Source organism: Pseudonaja textilis, chromosome 8, assembly GCF_049901715.1.
Source record: "Pseudonaja textilis isolate UNSWEBS1 chromosome 8, rPseTex1.2, whole genome shotgun sequence".
In the NCBI taxonomy this organism is placed as follows: Eukaryota; Metazoa; Chordata; class Lepidosauria; order Squamata; family Elapidae; genus Pseudonaja; species Pseudonaja textilis.
In genome coordinates this window covers 40,549,329-40,577,212 of record NC_141997.1, presented here as the reverse complement: position 1 = coordinate 40,577,212, position 27,884 = coordinate 40,549,329, and the positions used below count along the sequence as shown (strand labels likewise).

The window sequence follows — 27,884 nt, the reverse complement described above, 5'->3', positions numbered from 1 at the left end:
AAGCCTTTGGTGATGGAGCAACCCACAATTTCTGGAGGCAAAACCATGCAACTGATTAATTGTTCTCACTGTCAGAAAATTTATCCTTACTTCTAGATTGGATCTTTCCTTGATAAATTTTGGTCTGTTACTTCTTGTCCAGCCCTTAGGTGCTTTGGCGAATTGATCCCAATCTCACAATAACAGCCCCAAATATTGGAAGACTGCTATCCTGTCACCTCTAGTCCTTCACTTCATTAGCCTAGACATTCCCAGTTCCTGCAACCATTCATCATATGGTTTAGGTGATATTCAGCAGATTCTGACCAGTTCTGGAGACCAGTAGCGGAAATTTTGAGTAGTTTGGCGAACCAGTAAATACTACCTCTGACTGGCCCCACCCCTATCTATTCTCTGCCTCCTGAGTCCCAGCTGATTGGCTGGGTCTTCTTTTGTTGCCCTGGACAGGAGAACAGATCTGGAAAGCAGGTTAGTGGGGGGGGAGGGAATGGGGATTTTGCAGTATTCTTCCCCTGCCATGCTACCAAGCCACACCCACAGAACCGGTAGTAAAAAATTTGAATCCCACCACTGGGTTTAGCCAAGGGGTGTCAAACACAAGGCCGGCGGGGCGAATGCAGCCTGTGATGTGATCTGGCCCGCGGGGCCATCCTGGAAAATGTAAGGGTCCAGCCTGCGTCGCTTCAGTTCAGTCTACCCAATGCGAAGAGGAAACATAGGGCCAGCATGGCTTCGGCCTGGTCTACCCAGTGCGAAGATGAAACATGCCAGCAGTTTCGGCTGGCGTTAAGCCGGCCACGTCCACCCAGTCGGCCACACCCAGTAAAAGGCATCAAGCTGGCTATGCCCACCCACTTGGTGACACCTGTCCAGTCAGCCACACACCCCTGCCCCCCCAGAGGTCAATCACAGCTCTGATGTGGCCCTCAATGAAATTGAGTTTGACACCCCTGGTTTTAGCCTCTAGTCCGCTATCCATCTTTGTTGTTGTTCTCTGCTTTCTTTCTAGAGGGTCAACAAGTCCTTTGTATCATGGTGTCCATCCTTCAATAGCCTTTTTATTGTTAATGTTGTATTTATTTTATCGGTGAGGAACACATACATCTGTAGTACACATCAATCAGTCCAAGTCCTACTGGCGGTCCTGTTGGTGTTCTACGGCCTTCAAAATAAGCCCTTTGGAGTGTCAGTTTAGGAGCTATTGAAGAACCCTTGTCAACCTTCCCCGAATGCCCAAGAGTGAAACAGCAGGGAGGGTTACCAAGGGGAATGGCATTCTCTCCTTGGACAATTGGGAGCAGACAGGCAGGGAAAGGTCCTCCTCACAAGACCGCAGAAACAGATTCTGCTGTCAGAGAAGAAACTTCCTCAAAACACCCCAGACAGCAGAGCTGCTAGCCGAGAAGCACAAATAACTCCTCAACGGATCCCTGGATTTCCCCAGAGCATGGAGTAGCATCCCTGGAGTTTTAAGGAGCTGTTGATTATGCTTGTAGAAGGAGTGGCAGAATCTGGGGACGGAGTGAAGAGAGGAATCGGCTTAGAATCTTTATGTAGATTCCAAGGGAACTAAGTCTGACTCTTCTTGAATTCCAGTGACCCGTATCCGTCACCAAGATGGTGCTAACCATCCGTTGAGTAAATTCATGTCAATCCCAAAAATGCTTTTTTTCAGGAGGCAACTGGACTTTCTTATTTTTACTTTGGAAGACGTTTTGCTTCTCATCCAAAAAGCTCCTTCAGCTCTGACAGGATAAGTGGAGAACAGGAGGATTTATGTTCCTTGCAGACAGCTGGTCATTTACATTCTTTTAGTGAGTAGTTGAGACCCCTTGGAGGTTTGTCTGTCTCCTTAGGGTCACCTAAGCAATGCAGGTCCAAGAACGTGTGGAGCCTTCTTGGATCAGCTGAAAGGACTGTGTTGTGGAGTTGTGCTTTCTGCGGGATATTTCATCCTTCCATTCCCCGCTATCCTGACAGAGCTGAAGAAGCTTCTTGGATGAGAAGCGAAACATCTTCAAAAAAAAAAACAAAGTCCAGTTGCCTCCTGAAAAAAGCACCTTTGGGACATCCATGACCTGGATGACTGAGAATCTCTACAGACTTATAGGCATGGTTAGTAATATAATCAGTTTAATTGGAACTTCAGGTGTGGTAGTCCTAATCTTTCACACCTGATAGTGTTTTAGCCACAACAGAGGGATGAAAGAGCCACATGTGGCTCTAGAGCAGCGGGTTGCTGACCCCTGGTCTAGTCCAACCCCCCCTGCTCAACCTTATGTCATTTCAGAGAAATGATTGTCCAGCTTCACTTCACAGCAGGTTTTGCTGCAAAGTGCAGTTTCATATCCAACTTCCAACCACTGGGCTAGAGCATCCAAGTAAAACTATCCTTCCTTATATTGCAATTTTCCCATCTTTTAGCAACGGAGGGTTTTTGCATTTCAGTTTTGGCTGCCAAGGAAGACTATCCAGGTACCAAAAAAAAAGTATCACTTACAAGTTGTTATTAAAACTTGGATCCAAGTCAAGGCATTGACCTGAAAGAACTGTTCAACACAGGATAGACTCGGTGAATTAACCTCTCGGATTAAGAATTTCAGCAGCATTACAGCACACCAGGATCAGAAAGGAAGGAGAAACAGAGTAATTACGGGGTGAATTCTTGAAGGCCAGTGGCAAGTTCCCACAGCTCCCACAACCTTGTCCAACCTAACTGCTTTCAGAGAAGGGATAAATTAATGCATTTTAAAGAACTGGATTTCTTCACACTCACAATTCTCTTGTGCAGGGAGGCAAAGAGCATTCGCTCGCAATCCAAACCAGTGTTTGCTTGTCACGTATTGTGTAGAAAGCTGTTGTCAGTGGGGATAATAGACTGGCTTGTAGCCAAGGAAGGCCTGCTGATGCGTCAGATCCATCCTGTATAGGTAGTCCTCGAGTTACAACCACCACTGAGCCCTGAATTTATGCTGCTAAGTGAAACGTTTGTTAAGCGAGTTTGCCCATTTTATGATTTTTTCTTGCCAGAGTGGCTGAGGGAATCCTTGCATTTGGTTGAGTTAGTAAGGTTGGGGGTTAAGGGAATCTGGATTTGCCGTTGATTTTGCTCCTCGGAAGGTCGTAAAAGCGGATCCCATGACCCCCCCCCCCCCCAGGACACGGCAAACCACCATAAATACGAGTCCATTGCCGAGCCTCTGAATTTTGGTCATGTGACCCCGGGGATGCTGCAGCGGTCGTAAGTATGACAAACGATCGTAAGTCACTTGTTTCAGGACTGTTGTAACTTTGGACGGTCACTAAATGAACTTTCGTAAGTCAGGGACTACCTGCGCCAGATCCAGATCCACTTTTGTGAGCGAAGTTTCAACCTGCGATTCATTTCCGTACACACAGCATAGCCTGGTGTGATGGCTTTAGGCAAGCCTTTCTCCTATATGGTTCCAGAAAATCTGAACTAATCATTTATTTACAAATGGCTGAATGAACATGCCCAGATTAATAGCATTCCAACATCTTAAAAAATAAACTTGTGATTTGTCATATGCCATTTTTTTTAAATGTCTATCAGCGTTTCTTTGTTCTGCTCACACCCTTTTATACAACTGCGAGATTAGCTCAGTGGCCCAGTGATCCTCTGAACCTAAGGTATCGTTTCTGTCCTTGAAGAGAGGAATGTGGCCGGGGAGGTCCACCTCAGATCCATTGTTGGCCACAGAGTTGACTGGTCAGGCGTTCTGTCACTCAGCCTAACCTCATAAGACTGTTGGTGAAGGGTGAGGATCAGAGGAGACCTCTTTGCTTGACGTTGAGAAAAGATACAATAGGAACAGGGGTGGGATTCAAATTTTTTAACAATCATTTCTGTGGGCATGGCTTAGGTGGTGGGAGTGGCTTGGTAGTCATGTGACTGGGTAAACATGGGCTTGGTGATCATGTAACCAGGGGGACGTGGCCAACTCAATATCACTCACATCGAGGCACGCATCTCCTCGCCTGGCCTCTCATGACTGTGGGGATGCTGCAACAGTCGTAAGTGTGAAAAATAGTCATAAGTCACTTTTTTTCACTGCCATTGTATCTTTGAATGGTCACTCCAAACAAGCAAAGTACCAGCAAAGGAAGAGAAAAAAACTCCAGAGAAGTTCCTGAGACAGGAAGTCTAGTCCTGCCAAGAAAGTACTAAGGGTTAACAGAGAGGCAGTTTCTGTAAGCAACACCAGAATGTTTCCTTCCTGCCTTCCTTACAGGATTAGGCCAGTAATTTCTTCTAACAACCAGTTCTCCAAATTGCTTAGAATGTTAACAACTGGTTCTAGCGAATAGGTGAGAACTGGTAGAATTCCACCCCTGGATAGGAATGAAATGAATAATGAAAGTGGAAAGTCAATCACTCAGAATAGATCTGGAAAGGACTTTGGAGGTCTTCTAGTCCAGTGGTCGCCAACCAGTCGGCCGGGGACCACTGGTGGTCCAAGAGAACCTTTTGCTGGTCTACAGAGAAATGTCATCCTCAACGCAATTAATCCAGGCTGTGTGGGAAGACAAAGCTGCGCTCCTCACATGGCCCATGGGAACACAAGGCTTGTGTCGCTTGCATTGTGAACAACACGAGGTAGTGATGGGAGGGGGGAAAGGGCGGAGGGGAAGGAACTTGCCCCATGCACCCACACACCTCACCTGGCCACTGGGCTCCTTCTTTCTGCTTCTTTCTTCTTCTGCTTTTGGCTGCATGCAAGGAAAACAGCAAAAGATTTCTGGCAGAGTTTGGGGGAGAGAAAGGAAGACTTTGGGACCCTGCAGGGCATCTTGCTCCAAGAGGCTGCGCCGGCGTGACCAGTCTCACAAAGACTCATTTCTGGCGGAATTTGGGGAGAAAAAAAAAGACTTCTGCTGCTTCTGCTGCTTTCCTTGCATGAAGCGAAAAGTCTCTCTCCCCACCTCCCCTCCCGAGAACGGAGCTGGGGACTATCCTGTGATCCCAAATAAAGAATGATCAGTAGGAAAACAGGGTGGGGAATTTTCCTGCAGACTTTTTTGGGGATTTTCCCAGGGTCTCTGGTTCGCGGGATTTAAAATTATGAGTTTGGTCATCTCTGAGGTCCAAAAGGTTGGTGACCCTTGTTCTAGTCCAACCCTTGCTGGGACCCTGTAGTACATAATATGGTACAGTACGGTACTATACTATACTATACTATACTAACACTATACTAAACACTATACTAATACTATATTATTACTATTACTATACTGTTACTGTACTATACTATACTATACTATTACTATACTATTATACTATTACTATACTATACTATTTATTACTATTACTGACAGTACTATACTAATACTATACTATTACTACACTATACTATTACTATACTAATACTATTACTATACTATTACTATTACTATACTATACTATACTATACTATACTATACTATACTATTACTATAGAAGCAACCACAATTTCTGAAGGCAAGTTGTTTCACTAGTTAATTATTCTCACTGTTAGGAATCAGAATTAGAACCAGAGTAGAGCTGGAGCCTGAAGGGTCCGTGGAGGTCTTCTACTCCAACTTCCGATACTCGAGCAGGAGACCCTCTACCATTTCAGACAAGTGGCTGTCCAATCTCTTCTTAAAAGCCTCCCCTGATGGAGCACCCACAACTTCTGAAGCCAAGCCGTTCCACTGACTGATTGGTTCTGTTAAGAAATTTCTCCTTATTTCCAGCTTTGCTTCTCTCCTTGATTAGTTTCCACCCATTGTTTCTTGTCTTGCCTTTTGGTGCTTTGCGAAATAAGTTGCCCCCTTCTTCTTTGTGGCAAGTCCTCAAATACTGGAATACGGTCCCCTCTCAGCATAGATACATCATAGCTCGACCTCCCAGCTCCTTGACTGGATTCAGGTCAGCGTCCAACTAGGGAAGAGAAGAAGAAATCCTTCCTGGCAGAGAACACCGTGAGAAGCAGAGCCGAGTGGAGTTTGCCATTTGTACACTATGAGTTTTATTAGATATACCAGCTCTCTCTGTTCAAAAGCTGTTCTTCCTGCCTCGCTGGTGGCCTCGAGAAGCAATAAAATAATTGAACTTTGGAATCCAGTCACCTCTGGACTCATAAATCACTGATAAACCTTTACACTTTATTGTCTCATAACAATTGATATTGATGCTAAAAAATCATGAGACTGCTTTGAAATTTGCCTTCGGGGTCATAGAACCCCGAAACGTTCTGTTTTTGTCCCATAGGTGTTTTTTCTTTTCTTTTCAAGAGGCAGATGGACTTGCCTTGTTTTTCTTTGAAGACGTTTCGCTTCTCACCCAAGAAGCTTCTTGAAGAACTAAAGACGATTCTTGAATGAGAAGCAAAATGCCTTCAAGGAAAAAACAAAGTCCAGTTGCCGCTTGAAAAAAAAACATCTTTGGGACAAGAAAAATGACCTGAATGACTAAGAATCGATATAGACGTTCTATTTTTGTGCTTCTCATCTTTACTGGGGCTGTGGGAAAGGCCTTTCCCTTCTTCTCCCCATAGGACAGTGGGTGGAAATACTTCCCAGAATGCATGGTGGTTGGGCTCCGAACCTGGGGGGGGGGTTTTTGGCAGGTCCAAATTGCCTTGATTTGTACCATCTCCAGCTCTTCACCCACCTCATTCCTCTTATTCCCCAGTTTCAATTTCAGAGAAGTTGATCCTATCGCGTGCTACGTTCTTCCACCCTTTGCCCTGCCCTGATAGGCAAAAATCAGATCTTGGCAGAAAGTGTGGCTAAGCAGGCTTATATAGTGAGAAAAACAGGATCTCGGATAGCTGTCCATCTGGAATTCTTCCTCCCCGGGCACAACAGGGTGGTAAATCTCTCCTCTCTCTGTTTGGAGAGATCCCAGAAGAGAGGAGAACTTTGAGTAAATGACACCCACCACCAAATGTTGCTCAACTAGCCCCTTTCCTTTTGGAGCTCTTCCAAAGGAAAGGATCTCTATGCACAATATGGACTATCAACTTCCATGAGATAAGGCCTGGATCGTTGCAGGGTGAGCAAGGGATCTGCTAGATTCTAGAATCTGGAAAGGGTTGCCAACCGGGGGTGCGAGATGATATTCCAGGGGGTGCGAAAACTTGGTTTTTGAAGTTTCAAAATGATAGTGTACTAGTTTGATACCCGTGCTTCGCTACAAAACTATGTGGTTGGGCTTAGTTTTGGGGGAGGAAAATAAGGGGAAAAAATTATGTCTCTGCCTACCAGCATCCATCGGTATTCATCTGGCTACTGTCCTGTCAGTGTGTGAGAGTTGAAAAACTATACGGTATTTGCTGTGTGAGCCAGAAGGAGACAGCAAGGAGCCTGGGTGTGGCTTAGCTCAACTGTTCTGTACTAAAGCTGGTTGTTGCTGTGAAACAGAAACTGAAACTCCTCTCCTCTGCTTGTGTTTTGCATTTGGAACAGATTTCTTTTCAAGTGGGGAGTGGGAGTAGAACTCCCTTAGCATCAGAGTATGTTCATAATAATACACAAAATACTAATGCTCTGATGGTCATTTCAAAAAATCCTTTCTCAGTGAGCACCTAGAAGCCAAGAGGAACATAGGTGCCAAATTTCAAGTTTGTAAGCTTTACAGTTCTGGAGATTTTGTAATGATGCATGAGTGGCATTTCGCATATATATATGTGTGTGTGTGTGTGTGTGTAAGTTTTTGCCGGTACTTACATGTATAGTATTCGGCTTTGTTCAGGTATTTTCCCACGTCATTATAGTTTTGCTTTTAAAGTTGTAGCAACGTTTCAGCAGAATCTCATCTGCCATCATCAGGCTTCTGTATGTAGACGAACACAATACACAATGTAGACGAACACAATACACAACGTAGACAAACACAATACACAATGTAGACGAACACAATGCAGAAGCCTGATGATGGCAGATGAGATTCTGCCGAAACGTTGCTACAACTTTAAAAGCACAACTACAATGACGTGGGAAAATACCAACAAAGCTGAATACCCCCCGCAACACATTTATATTTATATTTATATTTATGTATATGTATACGTATATATATATGTATATGTCTATGTATATATGCATATAATTACTTTTGTAAGGCGTGCGAGAATATAACAGAAGCGTTCTAGGGGTGTGGGGTATAGAAAAGTTTGGGGACTCCTGTTTCCTAGAGCCTAGGTTGTCTCCTAGAGCCTTCCTTCTTTCCCCACCTCGTCATCTCCTTATCTCCTCTGAGAAGAAACCCTGAAGGAGGAGCCCCCACCTCTGGGAGCCACCTTGGCCAAACCCTCCCGTCCTCGTGAGAAGCACTGTAAGACTTGGTGGCTGGTTTTTCAGGAATAACGTGCCTCCCAAATTCTACTTACATTAGAATTAGTCTTAGTTCACATTAACTTCTGATCCAGCATCTTTGAAAAAAATTCAGTATCTTTCCGTGGGATGGTCTGATTGCAGGAAAAATGGCCTCTTTCGCTCTGGAGATGAAGTGTCTCCTCCTCAATTTAAAATTCCTACCAGCTCAAATTGTCAGAGCTGAGCAGTTGTTTCACTGCGTCTGTGAGTAATGTGGCCATTTGGAACATATAGAGCAATCACCAATGAGCGGGAAGAATTTTCTCCGCCTTTCAACCTTGAAGCTTATGTTCCTTAATTTTATTTTTAGTGCTGACCAGTCTTCCAGCCCCTCTGAGAAGAGATCAAGTCAGGGTGTGGATTAAAATGTCTCTCCTGCACAAAAAAACGATGTTTAACTTCCAGCACTTCCAGCAACACAACCTATCCCCCCATTAAATATGGGTTATTTATTCCTTATAAACACTTTTTAGCAAATGAAAGGGGAAAAATCCTAGTTATCTTCTGGCTGTTTGGAGTGCTGGTTGTATTATTTCTAGCATGCCAAGCGGGGCTCTTCACACTTGACAGCTTTAAGACTTGTGGACTTCAACTCCCAGAATTCCTCCTCCAATCATGTTAACTCAGGAATTCTGGGAGTTGAAGTCCACAAGTCTTAAACTTGCCCAGTTTGAAGACCCCTTGGTGCAAAGAGTCAGCAACACAAATTTCTGTACAAAAATATTGTGAAAATTGAATGGAGAATTTGGTTGGAAATAGATGACTGATGGCTGAACCTTCTTCCTAAGGCAGTGAGCCACGATGGTGCAGTGATCAGAATGCAGTATTTTAGGCTAACTCTGCCGACTGCCAAGAGTTTGATCCTGACCGGCTCAAGGTTGACTCGTGTTTCCATCCTTCTGAGGTGGGTAAAATGTGGACCCGGATTGTTGGGAACGATAGCCTGACTCTCTAAAGTGCTTAGAGAGGGCTGTAAAAGCACTGTGAAGCGGTATATCGGTCTAAGTGCTATTGCTAGTATGTCCTTCGTGGGCTTCTCAATAAATTGAAGAAGAACGAAGGAAGAGTTGTAGAAATTTCCTTGGTATCTTATCTTTTAAAGGCTGCACTCTTCCTCCTGGCGAACAGGGTTCCATATTTTTCATTCAACTTTCAATACATAGAAAAGGGTGGCTGAACCATGTGAAATTGGTACCTTGGCACACGTGAGCTTCAAAAGACCCCGATCTTAGAAAAAGTGGTTTGCTTAGCTAATAAGCCATGTTTGCAAAAACAAATTCCGTTTAAGAACAGCAGAGGTCAGGCTGGTTACAAAATCAACCGGGATTTCAGTCAAAAAAACCAAAACCATAACCATTCATCCTCTTCCCAATATATTCAAAATATACAGATGTTTAAAGTAGGTCCAGTTAAATTGGATACCCCTGTATTTGTATAACTTCCAAAGCAGGTCTTGGAAGTATAAGAGGCCTAAAATCTAAAGATAGGAACTGTGAATCTGGTTTCCTATAAGTTATTAAAGGAAAAATGGTTTTGCGCTCACAAAGAGAAAATCATTACGAACATATGGTGCTTCCCCTGCCTGTCCCCCCCTCGCCCCCCCCCCAGATAATCCAGTGATGCCAGAAAAGACACAAGTGTTCCTGTTCTGAGGATATTAAAGATAGTCTGACCATAAAAGTGAGCAAGGCTGGTCCAGGAAAAAGAACCAGATTCCTAAAAATATGGTTGAAAGATCACCTAGATGGTTTGTCCTCATAGGCTCAGAATACCTACGTAGAGAGTCGACCTCATCTTGGAACAGTTGGTTCTGAGTGAATTGGAGAAATTCCTTCTGTTAAGGTTGATTAGTACAGGAAGTGCTTGGCTTACCAGAGTTCGTTTAGTGACGGTTCAAAGTTACAACGGCACTGAAAAATGTGACGCACGACCGTGTTCCACAGTTAAGACTTTTTCCATCATTAAAATTCAAACACTAGGCAGCTGGTTCATATTGACAACCGTCGCTGTGTCTCAAGGCTATGCGATCCACATTGCTGCAACCTTCTGGCAACCAAGTCGATGGTGAAGCCAGATTACCCTCAACAACCCGGGTTACTAACTTACCAACTGTACTTGACAACCGGGATAAGAAAGGGCTGCAAAACGGGACAAAAGGAACAATGAACAAATATCTCGCTTAACACCAGAAATGTTGGGCCCAAGGGCAGTCGTATGTCGAGGACTACTACCTCCATGCAGCCTACTGGCAGATGCGTTAGCATTTGGAGGACCGTGCTCTAATCGTAATGACCCTTTCCCTGATTCGTGGTTAGCTTTCAGACCGGAAATGGCTGCAGTTACTCCATGGAGGTTCTCAGCTGATGTTCCTGCTGGCAGAACTGGTTAGAGGGAGGCTTACGGTGAATGCAGGCAAAACACAGACGTGCCATCATTTCTGGAGGATTTCAACACCTCTGATGATAGGATTCAGTTTTGTAGCCGGAAGCTTAGGTGGCAACCGAAGTGAGGAGTGCCTTGCCCAGCTTAAACCTGATGCGCCAACTCCTTCTATCTTGGTAGATGGTCAGATCTGGCTTTATTGATGCACGATTTAGCAATCAACAGGTCAGATTAACGCAACACACACGTTCCGCTTGGGGTTTCCCCTGAGGGGGAACTTTAGAACCACAACCCTTCCAGAAGAGAACTGTGAGAAATTTTGGTGGGTGTTTGCAGGCCAAGTTACTGCAGAGAATCCTGGAAGGGTTCCACTAGGAACAAAATGGATCCCATGCCCCATTCCAAGTGTGGGTCGCTGCTCTTAGAGCTCTAAAGAATGTGGTTAGGTTAGATTAGCAAAGTTGGAAGGGACTTTAGAGGTTATCTAGTCCAACACCACCACCCCCAAACAGGAGACTCTGCACTATTTCTGACCAATGGCTGTCCAGCCTCTTCTTAAAAGCCTCCGGTGATGAAGTTCCCACAACTTCCGAAGGCCAGCTGTTCCATTGGTTAATTGTTCTCACTGTCAGAAAGTTTCTCCTTATTTCCAGGTTGAATCTCTCCTTGATCAGTTTCCATCCATTATTCCTTGTCTGACCTACAGGTGCTTTGGAGAATAGCTTGACCCCTTCCTCCTCTCTGTGGCAGCCCCTCAAATATTGGAAGACTGCTATCGTGTCTCCCCTGGTCCTTCTCTTCACTAGACTAGCCAGGCCCAGAGTTCCTGTAACCATTCTTCTTATGCCTTAGTCTCCAGTCCCCTCATCATCCTGGTTGCACTTTTTCTAGAGTCTCAACATCTTTTGGTGACCAAAACTCGATGCAGTACTCTAAGTGTGGTCTTAATAAGGCTTTATAGAGTGGTATTAGTATCTCACTTGATCTTGATTCTATCCCTCTGTTAATGCAACTAAGGATTGCATTGGCTTTTCTGGCTTCCGCCACGCACTTCTGGCTCATATTTAACTGGTTGTCCACTAAGACTCCAAGATCCCTCTCCACAGTTACTGCTATTAAGCCTGGTTCCTTGGAATATGACTGAAGTTTTTTGGGCCAGCTGAACTTCCCCAATCCAAACAGCTAAATTCTAGAATTCTTCTGGAATGCTTGACCCTCGCTACTCAATCTGTGGCTTCTCTTACTTCATAGGAAAGCATTTTTTGTACACGCAATCCAAATAATTAAAGTTGTTGCCTTGTACTTTTGCCGCAATATGCTTTTTGTTGGATCTTTTGTATTGGTGTTTTTTTTGTAAATGTTCTTAGGATTGTCTTGTTTTTATTTGGTTGGGGTGGGGGGCGGGGGGTTGTCTTGAAAGCACAAAAGTTGCACTGATTTTTAAAAAAATTGTGAGCTGCAACTGAAGAGACGGAACAGAAATATTTCTGTAAAGCAGTGGTTTGTGGAGGTAGGGATTGGAACGAAGCTTGGAAATTTGCTCGCAAGCCTTAATCAAAGAAGGCTCATTCCAGATGGTGGAGATAGTTATGTTGTAAGCTTTTGCAAAACCTTCTTTTTCTCTGCCTGGATCCTTTTTGAGATTCGTAGGTATGAATGACATACAACTGGATTTTTTGTTTTAAAATGGCTTTATTGTCATAATCTTCATTGTTAAATTAAAAATTGTCACAGATCCTGTTGGATCGGAGTGCTTGGGACCCACAGACAAAATGCAGATGTAGGAGTGTCTCCTTGTCAGTTCCTGGCAACAGGTCCTTGGAGGAATTTCCCAAGGATTTCTGTAATTTTCTCCTAATTTCCATCATCCGATGGAGGAGGCTTTTCGTGTGTGGGAGCTACCTTGAAAGATCCCAGCATCTCCCAAGTCTGAAGTTGCTTCCTTCATTGATCTGATGTAACTCTCCAGGGAATGATTTCCCCCATCTCTTGGGGGGTCATGTTGCCTAATGGTATGTGAGAGTGACCTTGTGGGACAGGTCAAAGAGACACAGTCAAAAGAGCAATCAGATAAACAGCTTAGCTGGCAGCAGGAATGTGGACAGGGGCAAGCTTAGAAGAGGCCTTCCCAAGTTTCTTGGGCTAGAAGGGATGAAAGGAGACACTCACAAAATTCTGTTAATATAAACTTACATAACTGGGATGGCGAACCTATGGCACGCATGCCACAGGTAGAACACGGAGCCATTTGTGCGGGCACACGGACCTCAGTCAAACTTACCAGCACTGTGCATGCGCGCACCTCCCCGTTGATTTTTGGCCCGTTTGAGGCCGTTTTCGCCCTCCCGAGGCTCGTAGGAAGCCTCTGCAGCCTTGGAAGGCCGAAAAACGGGCCTTCCGGAAATACTGGAAGTGCCAAACGGGACTGTTTTCAGCCTCTCGAGGCTGCAGAGGCTTCTCTCAAGCCTCTAGAAGGGCAAAAATGGCCTCCCCCGGGCTTCAGAGGCCCTCCGGAGGCTGAAAATGGGCACTTCCGGTATTTCTGGAAGGCCTGTTTTTCGGCCTCCCGAGGCTGCAGAGGCTTCCTTCCCTCAAGCCTCCAGGAAGGCAAAAATGGCCTCCCCCCAGGTTCCAGAAGCCCTTTGGAGACTGAAAATGGGCACTTCCGGTATTTCTGGAAGGCCCGTTTTTCAGCCTCCTGAGGCTGCAGAGGTTTACCTCGCGCCTTGAGAGAACAAAAATGGCCTCAAATGGACCAAAAATTAGCCTGGAGGCGCGCACATGCGCAGTGCAGGTAAGTTTGGCTGGGGCGGGTTCTTGGATGCGCATGTGCAGGGGGTGAGGTGGGGCACACTGCATTGTGGGTACCGGCCAACCACAACAAAAAGGTTCGCCATCACTGTTCTATGATATTGTGGTCCTAAGATTGTAATAAATTTATGAAACCTTACAATAAAGCAGAGTGAGCTCATCTATGCATGTTTCGTATCTGGCCTACCTTGCAAGGCTGGCCCATTGAGATTGGAAGATGCTCCCCGATTCCCTAACTTAACATCAAGACTCTCATGGCTTCCTCCCTCAGTTTCTAGCCCTGCAGCCATTTCTCTCTGGCTAGTCTGCAAAATGACTCAGAGGTTTTGCTGCGAAATAAAGAGAAGTTTCTGTTGCAGGGTTTTTTGGCCAGTTTACCTGGCCTAGATCTGGCCTCTTTGTCTCTAGCACACTCCTGCTCATCCAGTTTTCCTTCTCTAATAGGCGAAGAAATGGTCCTTCTGCCCTAAACTGGATTCATAATCTGCTATCTGTGTGTGGCCTGCTGTTTGGAACAAGAATGCCAGAAGTTTGGGATTTAATATATTGGTTTCTTTGGGGCAACTCCTTGTACCAAGCAATAGTACAAATGTGTGATTGCTAATTAGAATGTCAACCGTATTGGCTTGCTTGTTGCAAGTAGGGTAGAAGGCAGCAAAAACCTTTATGAAAACAAACTCTTCTATTCAGACCCTATATGCAGCAGAAGGTCCCTTGTGATAGGACTCAAGAATTAGTCTCTTGCTTATCTTATCTATGTTTATCTTGCTTACCTTATCTTACCTTATCTATGTTCTTGCTATCTTCTCTATGTCTCTCTCTCCCTCCCTCTCCTCCTCTCTGTCTCCCCATCTCTCCTCTCCCTTCCCCTCTTTCTCTCTCTTTCCCTCCCTCTCCCACTCTCTTTATGTCTCCCTCCTTTCTCCCTCTTTCTCTTTCTCTCCCTCCCTCCCTCTCTCTGCAAGCTCGGCCTGACATTTAAACATTGATGGCTAAGCATTCAAACCCACTTGTTAATTTGTTTGTTTCTTACGAAGAATCAGCCTGAATAAATTCATGGCTCTCGCTTTGCCTCCCCAGTGCTTTAACTACAGTGGTTTTTCTTGTTTGAAGATTTCAGCAAAAGGAACAAAGCCATCTTCCTCACAAACGAGGCATCTTGTGTGCTTTAGAAGAAGAAAAATAAATAAATAAAGAAGGCAGCTGTTGACGGGGCTCCAGTAGAAGGTTGTAACAACTGCACATTCTTGAGAGAAGTTGCACAATAGGTCCACATCCTGTTGTCTTACTGATTTACAGCCTAAAATGGAGCTAAACCTACGGTTAATATCAGGTGTCAGATTCCTGTTGAAGTATATCATGATGTCTGCTCTCTGACTTCTGAGATCTATAGAACATGTGCGTTTTGCAATAAATCTCTGAGATGATCCCTTGATTGAAGTAAAACCACATCTAAGAAATGGGAGAGACTTGGAAAAAAATTCCCCTTTCCTTTGTCAGCCTCTCGGTTGCCTTTGTGCACCTCCCGATAACCTTTTCATAGGACTTGCCCGCGGCCTGATTGGGTGAATTGCGCTGAATGGCAAATTCTTGGCAGGGAAAAGGAGGATAAAATTGTCCATTTCATCTTTAATGTGAATAAATGTAGGCTGTAGCTTTGTTCACGGTGGCTATTTTACAGAAATACCCTTCACCTTTGAATAAAGGGGCAGCTTTATCTCATTCTGAAAACGTTCAGGCAATAGGGAAATGTTATCAACAGAACGAAGAAAATCTCAATAGGGAAAAAAAGGGAGGGATGTGATTATATGGAGAATTTTAATACTTCAAGCTCTTCATTTAATATTTTCTTCCTTCATTCGTAGCCCTAATCTTGTGTTTGAAGTCCCCCCCAAGGTGCTTCTTCAAAAGGCAACTGGACTTTCTTTGCTTTCTTTAAAGACGTTTCGCTTCTCATCCAAGAAGCTGCTTCGGGTTTTGAAGAAGTTTCTTGGGTGAGATGAGAAGCAAAACATCTTCAAGGAAAAACAGAGCAAGTCCAGTTGCCTTTGGGACAACCCTGGCCTGGATGACTGAGCCATCTCCAGAGACACTTGCGTTTGAAACATGAGGTAATGTCAAAAGCATCTGCAAATTCGCATTTCTTACTTGAAGCGAAGTGAGAGAGGTATCTTGCTATACAGGTTTGAAAATAACATTTTTATTTGTTCTAGGAAATAACTGCAGGGTTTAAGGAGCTGAGAACATGGGCAGGGTGCCATGGCAGGGCTACAGCAGAAATATATATATATATATATGTATATTTGTTTTCTTAAGTTTTCACGGGTACTTACATGTATGTTATTCAGCTTTGTTCGGGTATTTTCCCACGTCACTACAACTTTAAAAGCACAACTATAATGACGTGGGAAAATACCTGAACAAAGCCGAATACCATACATACATGCATACATAAATACATACATATGTATATGTATATGTATATAGGAAACAGCCTGTTTTTTGAGATACTAGGTGGGGGAGAGTTCAGACGTGCTTAACTAGGACCATTCTAGGGGGAGGAAAGAGTGGGAAGGTTGAAATCCTTGGGGTCTGAAAACAGCAATGTAGCCAGATGTATAAAAGCCATTTGCACCACCCTGAGGCATGTGGCACGTTAAGTTGCAAATAGCAGGTGTCTGAAAAGTATTTTCATCTCAATTTGCAGAGAGAGCCAATGTAATATTATGAAGGGCATGGCTGCTTAAAGACTACCCCAAGGGTAATTTGATTTTCAGTTGTCTCCTTTTGCTGAGTGGAGGAAAAAGTTAGTGGAAGTCATAGGAGGTTTCTCTTAAAGGAAGGCCACAGCCATTAGGTCCCAGCATGTTGTTGCAGTTTAGCTCATTGGCAATCAAGTCAATTCCTTTGGGCCCCCGGATGCCATGTTTTCCATTTCACATTTCAGCCATTCAAAGATCTTCAGATATTCCATGAACGAAGGACTCCAATCTCATATTCAGAATTGCCCGGTAGGGGTGGGCAGGGGTGAGCTTCAAACATTTTTTAGCAAGGGGTTCTCTGCTTGGTTACTGGGTGGGCGTGGCCTAGTCAGCCTCCTGCACCACGGCGGGAGGGGGGTGTTTTTGCCCCCCCCAGACTCCTGAGGCTTTTCTCGTGCCTCCAGGAGGGCGAAAACAGCCTCCCGGGCTCCAGAGGCTCTCTGGAAGCCGGAAACGGGCCCATTTCCAGCCTTCCTAAACTTCTAGCAGGCCCGTTTTTCGCCCTCCCCGAGCCTCCGTGCGTACCCTGCACTTACCTGCATCTAAAACGGGCCGTGTGGAGACTCCCGGGACAGAATCTTAGCTAGGAGTTCTCCAGAACCCCTGTGGACCCCCAGCAACTCATCCCTGGGCTGAGGGATAAATAAATGGCTCAGAAGATTAACAACGAGAGTCTCAGAGCTTTCCAACGATTGCACTGTGAAAAGCCGTGGTGGCACAATGGTTAGAATGCAGTACTGTGGGCTAATTCTGCTGACTGCCAGCAGTTCGATTCTGACTGGCTCAAGGTTGACTCAATCTTCAATTCTTCTGAGGTCAGTAAAATGAGGACCCAGATTATTGGGGGAAATAGGCTGATTTTGTATAAAGCACGGTGGAAGCCGTATGTTAGTCTTAAGTGCTGTTGCTGTATGCTGACTGTGTCATTTCCTTGTGTGAATTATTAGGGCACTTTTTAAAAATCTACTAATTTCTCCCTGGATCTCGTTTCATCATTCTGAAGCGCATTTCTTTAAGTATTGGTATTATTCTCCCAATTCCTTTCCCTGATTGTCTACATCCCTCCTGGAGACCTGTATTCTGCTTAACCCGTCTTAAACCTTGACCTAGTCTCACCCCTTTTTCTACCTGGGCCAAAATGTCTCCTTTTGGATCTTTTCCTTCCTGTGGCCCATTGCCCCAGTGGTGGGATTCACGTTTTTTTTTACAATCGGTTCTGTGGGAGTGACTTGGCGGGCGTGGCTTGGCTGGTGGGTGGTGCTTGGTGGGCGTGGCATGGCTTGGTGGGTGTGGCAGGGGAAGGATAATGTAAAATCCCCATTTCCTCCCAACTCCTGGGGGAAGGTTACTGCAAAATCTCATTCCCTCCCTACCCCACTAACCTGCTTTCCAGCTCTGTTCTCCTGTGCAGGGCAACAAAAGAAGACCCAGCCAATCAGCTGGGACTCAATGGGAGGCAACGAATAGATAAGGGTGGAGCCAGTCAGAGCTGATATTTACCGGTTCTCCGAACTACTCAAAATTTCCGCTACCGGTTCTCCAGAACTGGTCAGAACCTGCTGAAGACCACCTCTGCATTGCCCTCTCCAGAAACCTTCCATCTTTCCAAAATCCTCACGTCGATTACACGAAAGCTGGACTTTTACTGGTAGAGCAGAGCAGTTAGCTTTGGAAGTGGGTTCCTTAAGCTCTGTAGGAGGTTATAGGCATAATAATAGCTTTGGGCTTGTTAATCCTATAGCTGGTATGTGGATAATGTACATAGCAACTAGCAGAGGGTAATTTGATCACGGAAACACGCCTGAGAAAGAGAAATGCCCAGCTTGTTTAGCTCATTTCAGCCAGGGTGGCAGCGAAGCGGGGGGAACCGAAGTTGGTCTTGCTCTGTGGCCCTGATCAAAGGGGAGGTGTGTTCGAGTCTTGCCAGTGTACTCAGAAAAAAACCCCTTCCTGAGCTGAAGGACCAAACCAAACGGAAGGGTTTTTTTTTTAAAAAAAAATTGTAATTGTTGGAAGGAAAATCCATCTGGTTCAGTTCCAGGTTGGGAGAAAGACGCTCGAAACAAAATGTAGGTTGGAGGCAGACCGGAAGGAAGGTCCATTTATTGGTGAACAGAACCACCAGGGTTTGTGGTTTTGGGTCAGCTGAGTGAGGAGTGCCAGGATTTTCATACGAGTCTTTGTGGTGGTGGGGAGGTTGTGCAAGGAAGGGGCTTGTGTTCTGAAAGGGCGTTGGGCAATATTGTGGCTAATGGCTTTAGTCCAGTGTTGAATCTTGGGGGAGGGGCTGCTTGTTCTAATCCTACCATTCTGCTTTTGTTAGCTGTCAAACTTTGCCACAAGGAGTTTCGAAATATCCTGGATTTCTGCCTGCAGTATTTGCTTTGCTTATGAATAGAGCCAACTAGATAGTTGGCTTCACCTTTCAATAAGCTCTTTATCTCCTTCTATGCTGGCGTCTGCTATGGGCTATTAAGAAAGACTTGGAGGCTCCTTTATGCCTCTAAAGCATATTTCTCCTTTAGGGGAAATGTAATCTGTCTTTAAAAAAATATATTTCCCCAAATATTTCATTTTTCTTTTTTTTTTATGGGGGGCTTCCCACTTAATGAAAATAACAGAAGGCGTTTGGCTTGGGATACGAACACATCTTTTATTTTAGGACAACTATATTTTTGAGCAAAAAGAAATAGAAGCATTTTGTTACCAAATTGCTTTGGTGCGATATTCACTTTTCCTAAATCTAGAGTCCCTTAGCTCATCCAGTTTCTGCTTGATTTATGTCCTCACCTGCTGATGTTGGGATTTTAATGTCTTTCCCAGAGGCCATTTCTTGACAAGAAAGGAGCTTTGATTTGGCTTTGTAATATTTTTAGTGTAATAGTGCACCTCAAATCTTTCCTTAGGTTGTGTTTGCTGATGGCAGCCTTCTCTTTTCTGTAGACTTTACAGCATTTTCCGTCAGAATAGATCCAAATCTGTGGGAAGCACCAATCATGTATTCCCTTAAATATATTTAAAGTTCTTTTATTTATCAAGTAAGATTAGAAGTTTGGTCATGCTATTAAAGTTGATTGAGGGTGTGTGTGAGGGATAAATCCCAATCTTCTTTTTTCTACTCCCAAAAGAGCAAGAATACAGAGAAGGGGCAGATTACAGATTCTTAACGGGGCTTAAACCACAAGACTTACTGAAAACATTTCTCTCATGTAATTAATCAATTAACTAATAAAATTTTATGGCCACCCAATTCAACCAAGTGACTCTGGGCAGCCTGCAATTCTAAAATCGTTATCATTCATTCTTTTATGGGAAGCCCAGATGCTTTGATTCTACTGGAGAATTCAACGTTCATATTTTAAAGTCCCCATGGAGATCAGAAAAGCTTTATTCTGATTTACCGGGTTTATTCTGATCGTATCTGGATCCTGCCTTGGACATTCTATGTATGGATGAATAGAGAAGCTCAAAATGTCAGCACAATTGGTGCTTATATTCAGGAATCTTATATACTAGCTCGATACCCGTGCTTTGCTACTAAACTATGTGGTCGGGCTTATTTTGGGGGGAGGAAAATAATTAAAAAAATTCTGCCTCTGCCTACCAGCATCTTCCAGTATTCATGTCGTGTCAGCGTGTGAGAGAGTTCAGGGCTGTTTAGAAACTGAAACAGTATTTGCTGTGTGAGCAAGAAGGAGACAGCAAGGAGCCTGGGTGTAGCTTAGCTCAACTATTCTGTACTAAAGCTCCTTGGTGCTATGAAAGTAAAACTGAAACTCCTCTGCTTGTGTTTTGCATTTGGAAGATATTTCTTCTCAGGTGGGGAGGGGGAGTAGAACTCCTTAGCATCAGAGCGTGTTAATAATAATATAGGAAATACTAATGCTCTGATGGTCATTTCAAAAAAATCCTTTCTTAGTGAGAACCTAAAAGGCAAGAGCAACAATACATGCCAAATTTCAAGTTTGTAGGCTGTACGGTTCTGAAGATTTTGCGACGATGCATGAGTGGTATTTCGCTTTTTTATATATATAGATTTATTACCAGATAATTAAAAAAATGAATGCAAGCAACCACATTATTTGACTCTTATCTGTAGCTTAATTGAAGCATCTCTCAAGGGCATTCATAATGCTTTGGTAGGGAGGAGAAGGAACCATTGCAATCTCTTGGCTCTCTTCTGTTGATGTCACTGGGAAAACGTCTCTGGATCCAAACACCCCGAAGTGATTTTTTTTTTTTTTTGGCAAACAAATTTTTCTTGTGGTGCCACCCTATCCTTAAGCATCTCGTTGGGACAATGAAGATTGCCAGAAGTGCAGAATCTATATCCGCAGTTGCGAATTGGTTCCCATGACGGAAAAAACCCCTTGGCTTCCAAAATACATCGCATAGTTAAAAATGACTCAGGTTTGTGGAAAATGTGGTGGTTAGTCTGGGATACCAGACTTCAAACACGCGAGAGATTTTATCTGAAACAAGAAGAATTCTACCGTTGCTACCAGATATAGTTTCTCTGTATGTTGATTAAATATTTTCCACAAAGTGTTCATTTAGGTGTCCCTTCTCGTTCTGCCTCCGTGTGAAATCTGCAGAGTCAGCCAAGCCAAGCCATATGAAACGGAGACAAATAATATATGTGGCTATATGCATAATCTTTTATTTAGTTATTTTTTTTGTCGAGTAGTGTACATCTCGAATAGACACGTAGTGTATATTGGAGGTAAGTGACCCTTTGAGAACTGTATGCAATGAAATTTCATTTTAATGTAGGCCAATTAGTGTGCATTTAAAGTGACAATGAAGTTATTCTAAAGTTCTAAAGTTGAAGAGATTTAGTTTCTCTTATTCTCTTGATTAACTTCAGCTCACTTTCTTCTCCTGGGACCATTTTTAATTTCTTAATGCACAGAGTACCTGACTGAGTAATGTTGCTCTTACTTTTCCATTCTAAGTAACAGAAATAGAGTTGGAAGGGACCTTGGAGGGCATCCAGTCCAACCCACTGCTGATGCAGGAGACCTATATTATTTCTGACAAATGGCTGTTCAGTCTGTTCTTAAAAGCCTCCAGTGATGGGGCATCCATAATTTTCGAAGGCAATTTGGTTGATTGTTCTCACTGTTAGGAATTTTCACCGTAGTTCTAGGTTGTTTCTCTCGTTGATGAGTTTCCATCCATTGTTTTTTGACTTGCTTTCAGGTCCTTTGGTAAATAAGTTGGCCCCGTCTTCCCTGTAGCAGCCCTTCAAGTACTGAATTACAATTAGAATTCTTTTATTGGCCAAGCGTGATAGGACACACAAGGAATTTGTCTTGGTGCAAATGCTCTCAGTATGCATAAAAGAAAAGATACAAGAAGACTGCTAGCATATCCACCCTGGTCCTTCTTTTCACTAGAGGAGGTATACCCACTTCCTGCCATCATTCTTCATATCGTATAGCTTCTAGGCCCCTAATTATCTTTATTGCTCTTCTCTGAACTCTTCCCAGAGTCTCGACATCTCTTTTATATTGTGGTAACCAAAATTGGATGCAGTATTCTAAGTGTGGTCTTACTAGGGCTTTATAAAGTGGTACTATTACTATTCGTGTGATCTTGATTCTATCCCTCTGTTAGTGCAACCTAGTGTTCCGCTTAATGCTAGGAAGAAAACAATGAATAAAGGCTTGAGGTCAGCAGGAATGTTAGTCGGCGTGGTCTGATATACACATAGGTGTAGTAAAGTATAATAGGATGTTTAGCTTAAGGTATTAAAACCAGCCTTAATAGTTAGCATTGGACCTGAACCAGAACATTGTGTTTTATCTAAAGCATAGTGCAACGTCCAGGGGTGGGATTCAAAAATCCCAACAATGGGTTCTCTGCCCGGTTGCTGGGTGGGCGTGGCCATGGTGGGATGTGGCCTACTGGAACTTTCGAGAGGGCCGTTTTCTGCCTTCCCCAGAGTCTGGAGGTTTCCTCGGGCCTCTGGGAAGGAGAAAACGGCCTCCCGACGGGCTCCAGAGACTCTTCGGAAGCCGGAACCAGGCCCATTTCCAGACTTCCGGAACTTCCGGGAGGGCCATTTTTTTGCCTTCCCCAGAGTCTGGAGGCTTTCCTCGGGCCTCTGGGAGAGTGCAAACGGCCTCCCACAGGCTCCGGAAGCTGGAACCAGGCCCATTTCCTGACTTCTGAAACTTCGGAGAGTGCCGTTTTTGCCTTCCCCAGTCTGGAGGCTTCCCTCAGGCCTCTGGGAGAGCGCAAATGGCCTCCCACAGGCTCCGGAAGCCGGAACCAAGCCCATTTCCAGACTTCTGGAACTTCCGGGAGGGCCATTTTTTGCCTTCCCCAGAATCTGGAGGCTTCCCTCAGGCCTCTGGGAGAATGCAAATGGCCTCCCATAGGCTCCGGAAGCTGGAACAAGGCCCATTTCCTGACTTCTGGAACTTCCGGGAGGGCCATTTTTTGCCTTCCCCAGAATCTGGAGGCTTCCCTCGGGCCGTTGGGAGAGCGCAAATGGCCTCCCATGGGCTCCGGAAGCTGGAACCAGGCCCATTTCCTGACTTCTGGAACTTCCGAGAGTGCCGTTTTTCACCCTCCCACAGCCTCTACGCGGACCCTGAACTTACCTGCATCCAAAATGGGCCATGTGGAGACTCCTGGGAGGGGAGGGGTGAGTGGGGCCAGCCAGTCGGTTCAACTACTGGTTCAGCGAACCAGATGTAAATTTAACATCTAGTTCACCCAAACCGGCCTGAATCGGCCGAATCCCACCCCTGGAAACATCTCTGCTTAATGTTATGTATGAAAGCAGCTAGGTGTCTTTGGAAGAAGCCATGATACGACTTTTTGAATTTGGTTGAGTGCAGTGTAGAGCCCAGCTATTTTAAGAAGTGCTGACAAGGCGGGATCTCCGGTCCCTCAAGATGATTTATTGATTCAGAATGGTGAGAAGAAGACACCTTCAGCTCCGGAGGCTCGAGGCTCTTGAGAACATATCCAACTTTGCTCTGTGATGTTATGTCTGCTAGTAAAGTCAACCCTGCCAGGCAGGGTCTGCCAGTCTCCCGAGAGCTGAATTATTGGATGAGGTTTTGGAAAGTTTTGCAGACAGTTTGGAGGCAAACCCATTCTTGGTCAAGTTACGTCTAGGAAAAACCCAGATTAGAATCAAGTTTGCTGACTGCTCGGTCTTGATAAGCAGACTTGAGCCGGGAGATAAGAAAGCCTTAGCTTCTGACCGGACTCTGGAAAGGAATTGGCCTAGATAATAAAGATCAAATTGGCCGATTTTTTAAAATTTATTTTTTGCAGAAATAGCTTTCCTTGAGTTTGCAGCGTTGGTCTTTCTCTGGGCAAATTTAACATCATGGTCCACGATAAGAAGGCTTCGTAGCTTTTGACCTCTTGGTTGCTGTCTTCTGAAACAGAAGTTTAAAAGCCAGAGTCCAGCAAGGGTAGAAATACTCATTTGGGGCCAGCTCAGTCAACCCCACATTGCAGAAATATTTCAGAAAGTATCTTTTAATTATAGCCATTGAAAAAAAAAATCAAGGCTGAAACCCACTGCGGAGAGAAAAATAAATAAATACAGAATTCAATTACATGGGTAAAGCTTTTGTTTTGGGCACCAGTTTCATGGGACTCTTTCGGTTCACATTTGTTCCAGAAATGAGCCACACCCTGGATTCAACCAGCTGGAAAACAAAGATATTTTTTTTTTGCTTTGATCAGACTAGAAATCATTGAATTTAATAGTCAATGATTTTCTACTGTCAACGTGTATTAGACATGAGTTGCCTAATGCAGCCTTCCCACCCAATAACCCCAACGCCTTGAGCTAGGACTGCCGCTAATTCCAGCCAGACTCTTTTGGAAATCAGAGAGGTCCAAGCCTTGAAAAGGCCCTTTGAGTAAACAGACAAGTAGAAATAAAATGCTAGAGGCTAAATAGCAATAGCACTTAGACGTATATCCCACTTCACAGTGCTTTACAGCCCTCGCTAAGCGAGAAATATAAAGTGCCCCCAGCTGCTGCGGTTTCAAATTAAGGAGCATAAGAATCATAGAGTAACAGAGTTGGAAGGGACCTTGGAGGTCATCTAGTCCAACCCCCTGCTCGAGCAGGAGAGTAAAAGATCAGATCATTTGCTCCTCTTTTGGTGGGCATATATGAATGTCGTGTTATTAACCGTTAAACGCAGCTGATGGTTTACATGGCCAAAATGTTTCAATGGTCACACTGTTTCTCAAATGTTTTTTTCTAGAAAGCTATAGGGTTGAAAGTTCCCTTGAGGCCAATTTTCCCTTCATGCGTTGTGCGTGCAAACACTTGTGTGTTGGGCCCTTGGTTGGATCGTGATTTGCTTTCTAACAGTGCCCCTGGGATTAGAGAGCCATAACTGTGTAGTCGTCAAAGGCAGTCCTTGGATGTTATTTCTTTTGTTTATTGGACGAATTGATGCTGGGGGAGAAACAGCCCTAGCACTTAGATTTATATACCACTTCACAGTTCTTTCCAGCCCTCTCTAAGCAGTTTACAGAGTCAGCCTATTGCCCCCCCCAACAATCTGGGTCCTCATTTTATCAACCTCCGAAGGATGGAAGGTTGAGTCAACCTTGAGCCAGTGAGAATCAAACTCCTGGCTATGGGAAGAGTCATCCTGCAACACTGCACTCTAACCACTGTGCCACCACAGCCCATGACAAATGGCTTTGGATTTTCACTATTGTTTGATCAATACCCTTTAATCTTAACAAACAATCTCTCTGTCTTTAATGTTTTGATTTGTGCAATCATAGTGCCCAGGAGCACTTAGGTGTCCAATGTCTAAGCTGTGGTAGGGCAGTGATTAGAATGCAGCATTGCAAGCGAATTCTGGCCACAGTTAGGAGTTCGAACTTGAGTGGCGCAGGGTTGACTCACTCTTCCCATCCTTCCAGGGTTGGTAAAATGGGGTAAAATAAATTGCATGGCCAGCTGCTGGTGGAAACCAATAGGATGGGATGAGGATCAGCGTGTGACCTTCTCTTGGAGAAACCTTGCAGTAATTTATGATCTAAATTACCTCGATTATACTTTTAGAATGCAGTTTAATTTAAATGCAGTGTCCTAACTCATCAGCGTGAGAGATGACCCCTTGCTTGAGGAAGCCATCTAAGACACTTCGCCATCACGTCTCTTCTCCAGTAAAGGTCTCCGTGCTCATGAATGGGAGCTTCCCTAACCGATGCTTTGTCTGACTTTGATGTCTGCTCCATCAGACATCAAAGAGACTTTTGATCAGAGGTGGGATTCTACCAGTTCGCACCTATTCGCTAGAACCGGTTGTTAACATTCTAAGCAGTTCAGAGAACCGGTTGTTAGAAGAAATTACTGGCCTGATCCCGTAAGGAAGGCAGGAAGGAAACATTCTGGTGTTGCTTACAGAAACTGCCTCTCCGTTAACCCTTATTACATTCTTGGCAGGACTAGACTTGATCTTGTCTCAGGAACGTCTCTGGAGTTTTTTTCCCCTCCTTTGCTGGTACTTTGCTTGTGTGGAGTGACCATTCAAAGTTACAATGGCACTGAAAAAAGTGACTTATGACCATTTTTCACACTTACGACTGTTGCGCCATCCCCACAGTCATGAGAGGCCAGGCATGGAGATGCGTGCCTCGATGTGAGTGACATTGAGTTGGCCATGCCCAGCCAATAACATGACCACCAAGTCACATCCACCCAGTCACATGACCACCAAGCCCCGCCCACTAACTAAGCCACACCCACAGAACTGGTTGTTAAAAAAATTTAATCCCACCCCTGCTTTTGAGCTCAAACTGGTTGAGACCAAAAATCTCTTAGGTCAAGATTGGATATGAATTCTGCAAGCGTTAGGCTGTTCCACTACTCTGGATTTTCTCGGAGCACCATAAAAGTATCATACCCAGCTCCTTCATGAGGACATGGTTGAAAAGAAGAGGGCTCCAGCTCTTCAAAGAAGAATAGATGCACCCTCTTGAAAGTTACTCATTGATATGTCTGATTTTCCCATGAGTTTGCTCATTATTGTTATGTTTTTCTTCGCAGGCGGTTACTGGGAAAAGTTTTGGAAGCAAGGGTTTTCGCGCTGCTTTAGAAAATGGGATCCTTCTTTGTGAGTAAGTATTCAGAGCCGGAAAAGGCCAGGATTTCTTTGTGAAAATCCTGTACTGTTGAAGTAATACTATTGTCAATTCCTCTGAAGCTGCAGAAGCAATTCTGTCGTTTTTTTATTTTATTTTTTTATGTACAAAAAAAAAAAAATCCATTCCATTTCAGTTGTGTGTCGATTAGGTACATATTTCAAACTACTTATCCATTATTAATAATAGCATTCTTCTTATTCATCTTAGCAACGTAACAATCACATTTCCATATATATATATAGTATAAATGAGATCCAATATACCTATTACATCAATTCCTCTTATTAAGCAATTCTGCCTTTGTGACGGCGAGAATTTCATGGTGTTTTGGTGTCTTATAAATGAGTTTATAGTCTACTGTCTATGGCTATAGTAATAGCGCTTAGACTTATGTGCTGCTTCACAGTGCTTTACAGCCCTCTTTAAGCTGTTTACAGAGTCAGAATATGGCCCCCAACAATCTGTGTCCACATTTTACTGTCCTTGGAAGAATGGAAGGCTGAGGCAGCCTTGAGCCAGTGAGAATCAAACTGTCAAACTGCTAGCAGCTGGCAGTCAGCTTATGTAGCCTGCAGTACTGCATTTTAAACACTGCATCACCACGGCTCTTGCTATATTGGAAAAACAACCAAGTTAGCTTAGCTGGCTGAAGGATGGCTTGTCCCCAAGCATTTCTGCCTAGCCAATAAGTCAGGGAGAGTCAGTGAGTCCCATCAATGACACACAGGAAGTCCTTGACTTACAACAAATCATTGAGGGACCATTCAAAGTTACAAAAATCACTGGGGAAAAAGTGACCATTTTTCACATTGATGAGCACTGCAGCATCTTTGAGGTCACGTGATCAAAATTCCGATACTTGGCAACTATGAGGGGTGCCATATCCAGGGGTCATGTGATCATCTTTTGCAGTTTTCCGGCAAGCAAAGTCAACGGGGAAGCCAGATTCACTTAAACTCGTGTTCCTAACATAACAATTGCAGTGGTTCACTTAACAACGGGGGCAAGAAAAGTCGTAAAATGGGGCAAAACTCCCTTAACCATAGGTATTGCTTAGTAACAGACACTTGGGGCCGGAGGTGGTATTCAGCAGGTGCTGACCAGTTCTGGAGAAACTGGTGGCAGACCTTTTGAGTAGTACCACCTCTGACTGGCCCCGCCCCCATCTATTCTCTGCTTCCTGAGTCCCAGATGATCGGCTGGGTCTTCTCTGGTTGCCCTGCACAGGAGAACGGAGCTGGAAAGCAGGTTAGTGGAGTGGGGAGGGAATGGGGATTTTGTAGTAACTTTCCCCTGGAGTGGGGTGGGAATGGAGATTTTGCAGTGTCCTTCCCTTGCCACGCCCACCAAGCCACACCCACCAAGCCATGCCCACAGAACTGGTAGTAAAAAAAATTTGGATCCCACCACTGCTTG

General features: G+C 44.3%; 1 protein-coding gene across 1 annotated transcript in view; it reads left to right on the top strand.

The window, feature by feature from the left end:
* The window catches only part of LMO7 (LIM domain 7), a 163,365-nt gene that overhangs the window by 27,840 nt on the left and 107,641 nt on the right, over positions 1-27,884 (top strand). Inside the window, 1 exon segment of the mRNA XM_087938160.1 lies at positions 26,371-26,441. Coding sequence (XP_087794286.1) covers positions 26,371-26,441 — 71 coding nt within the window.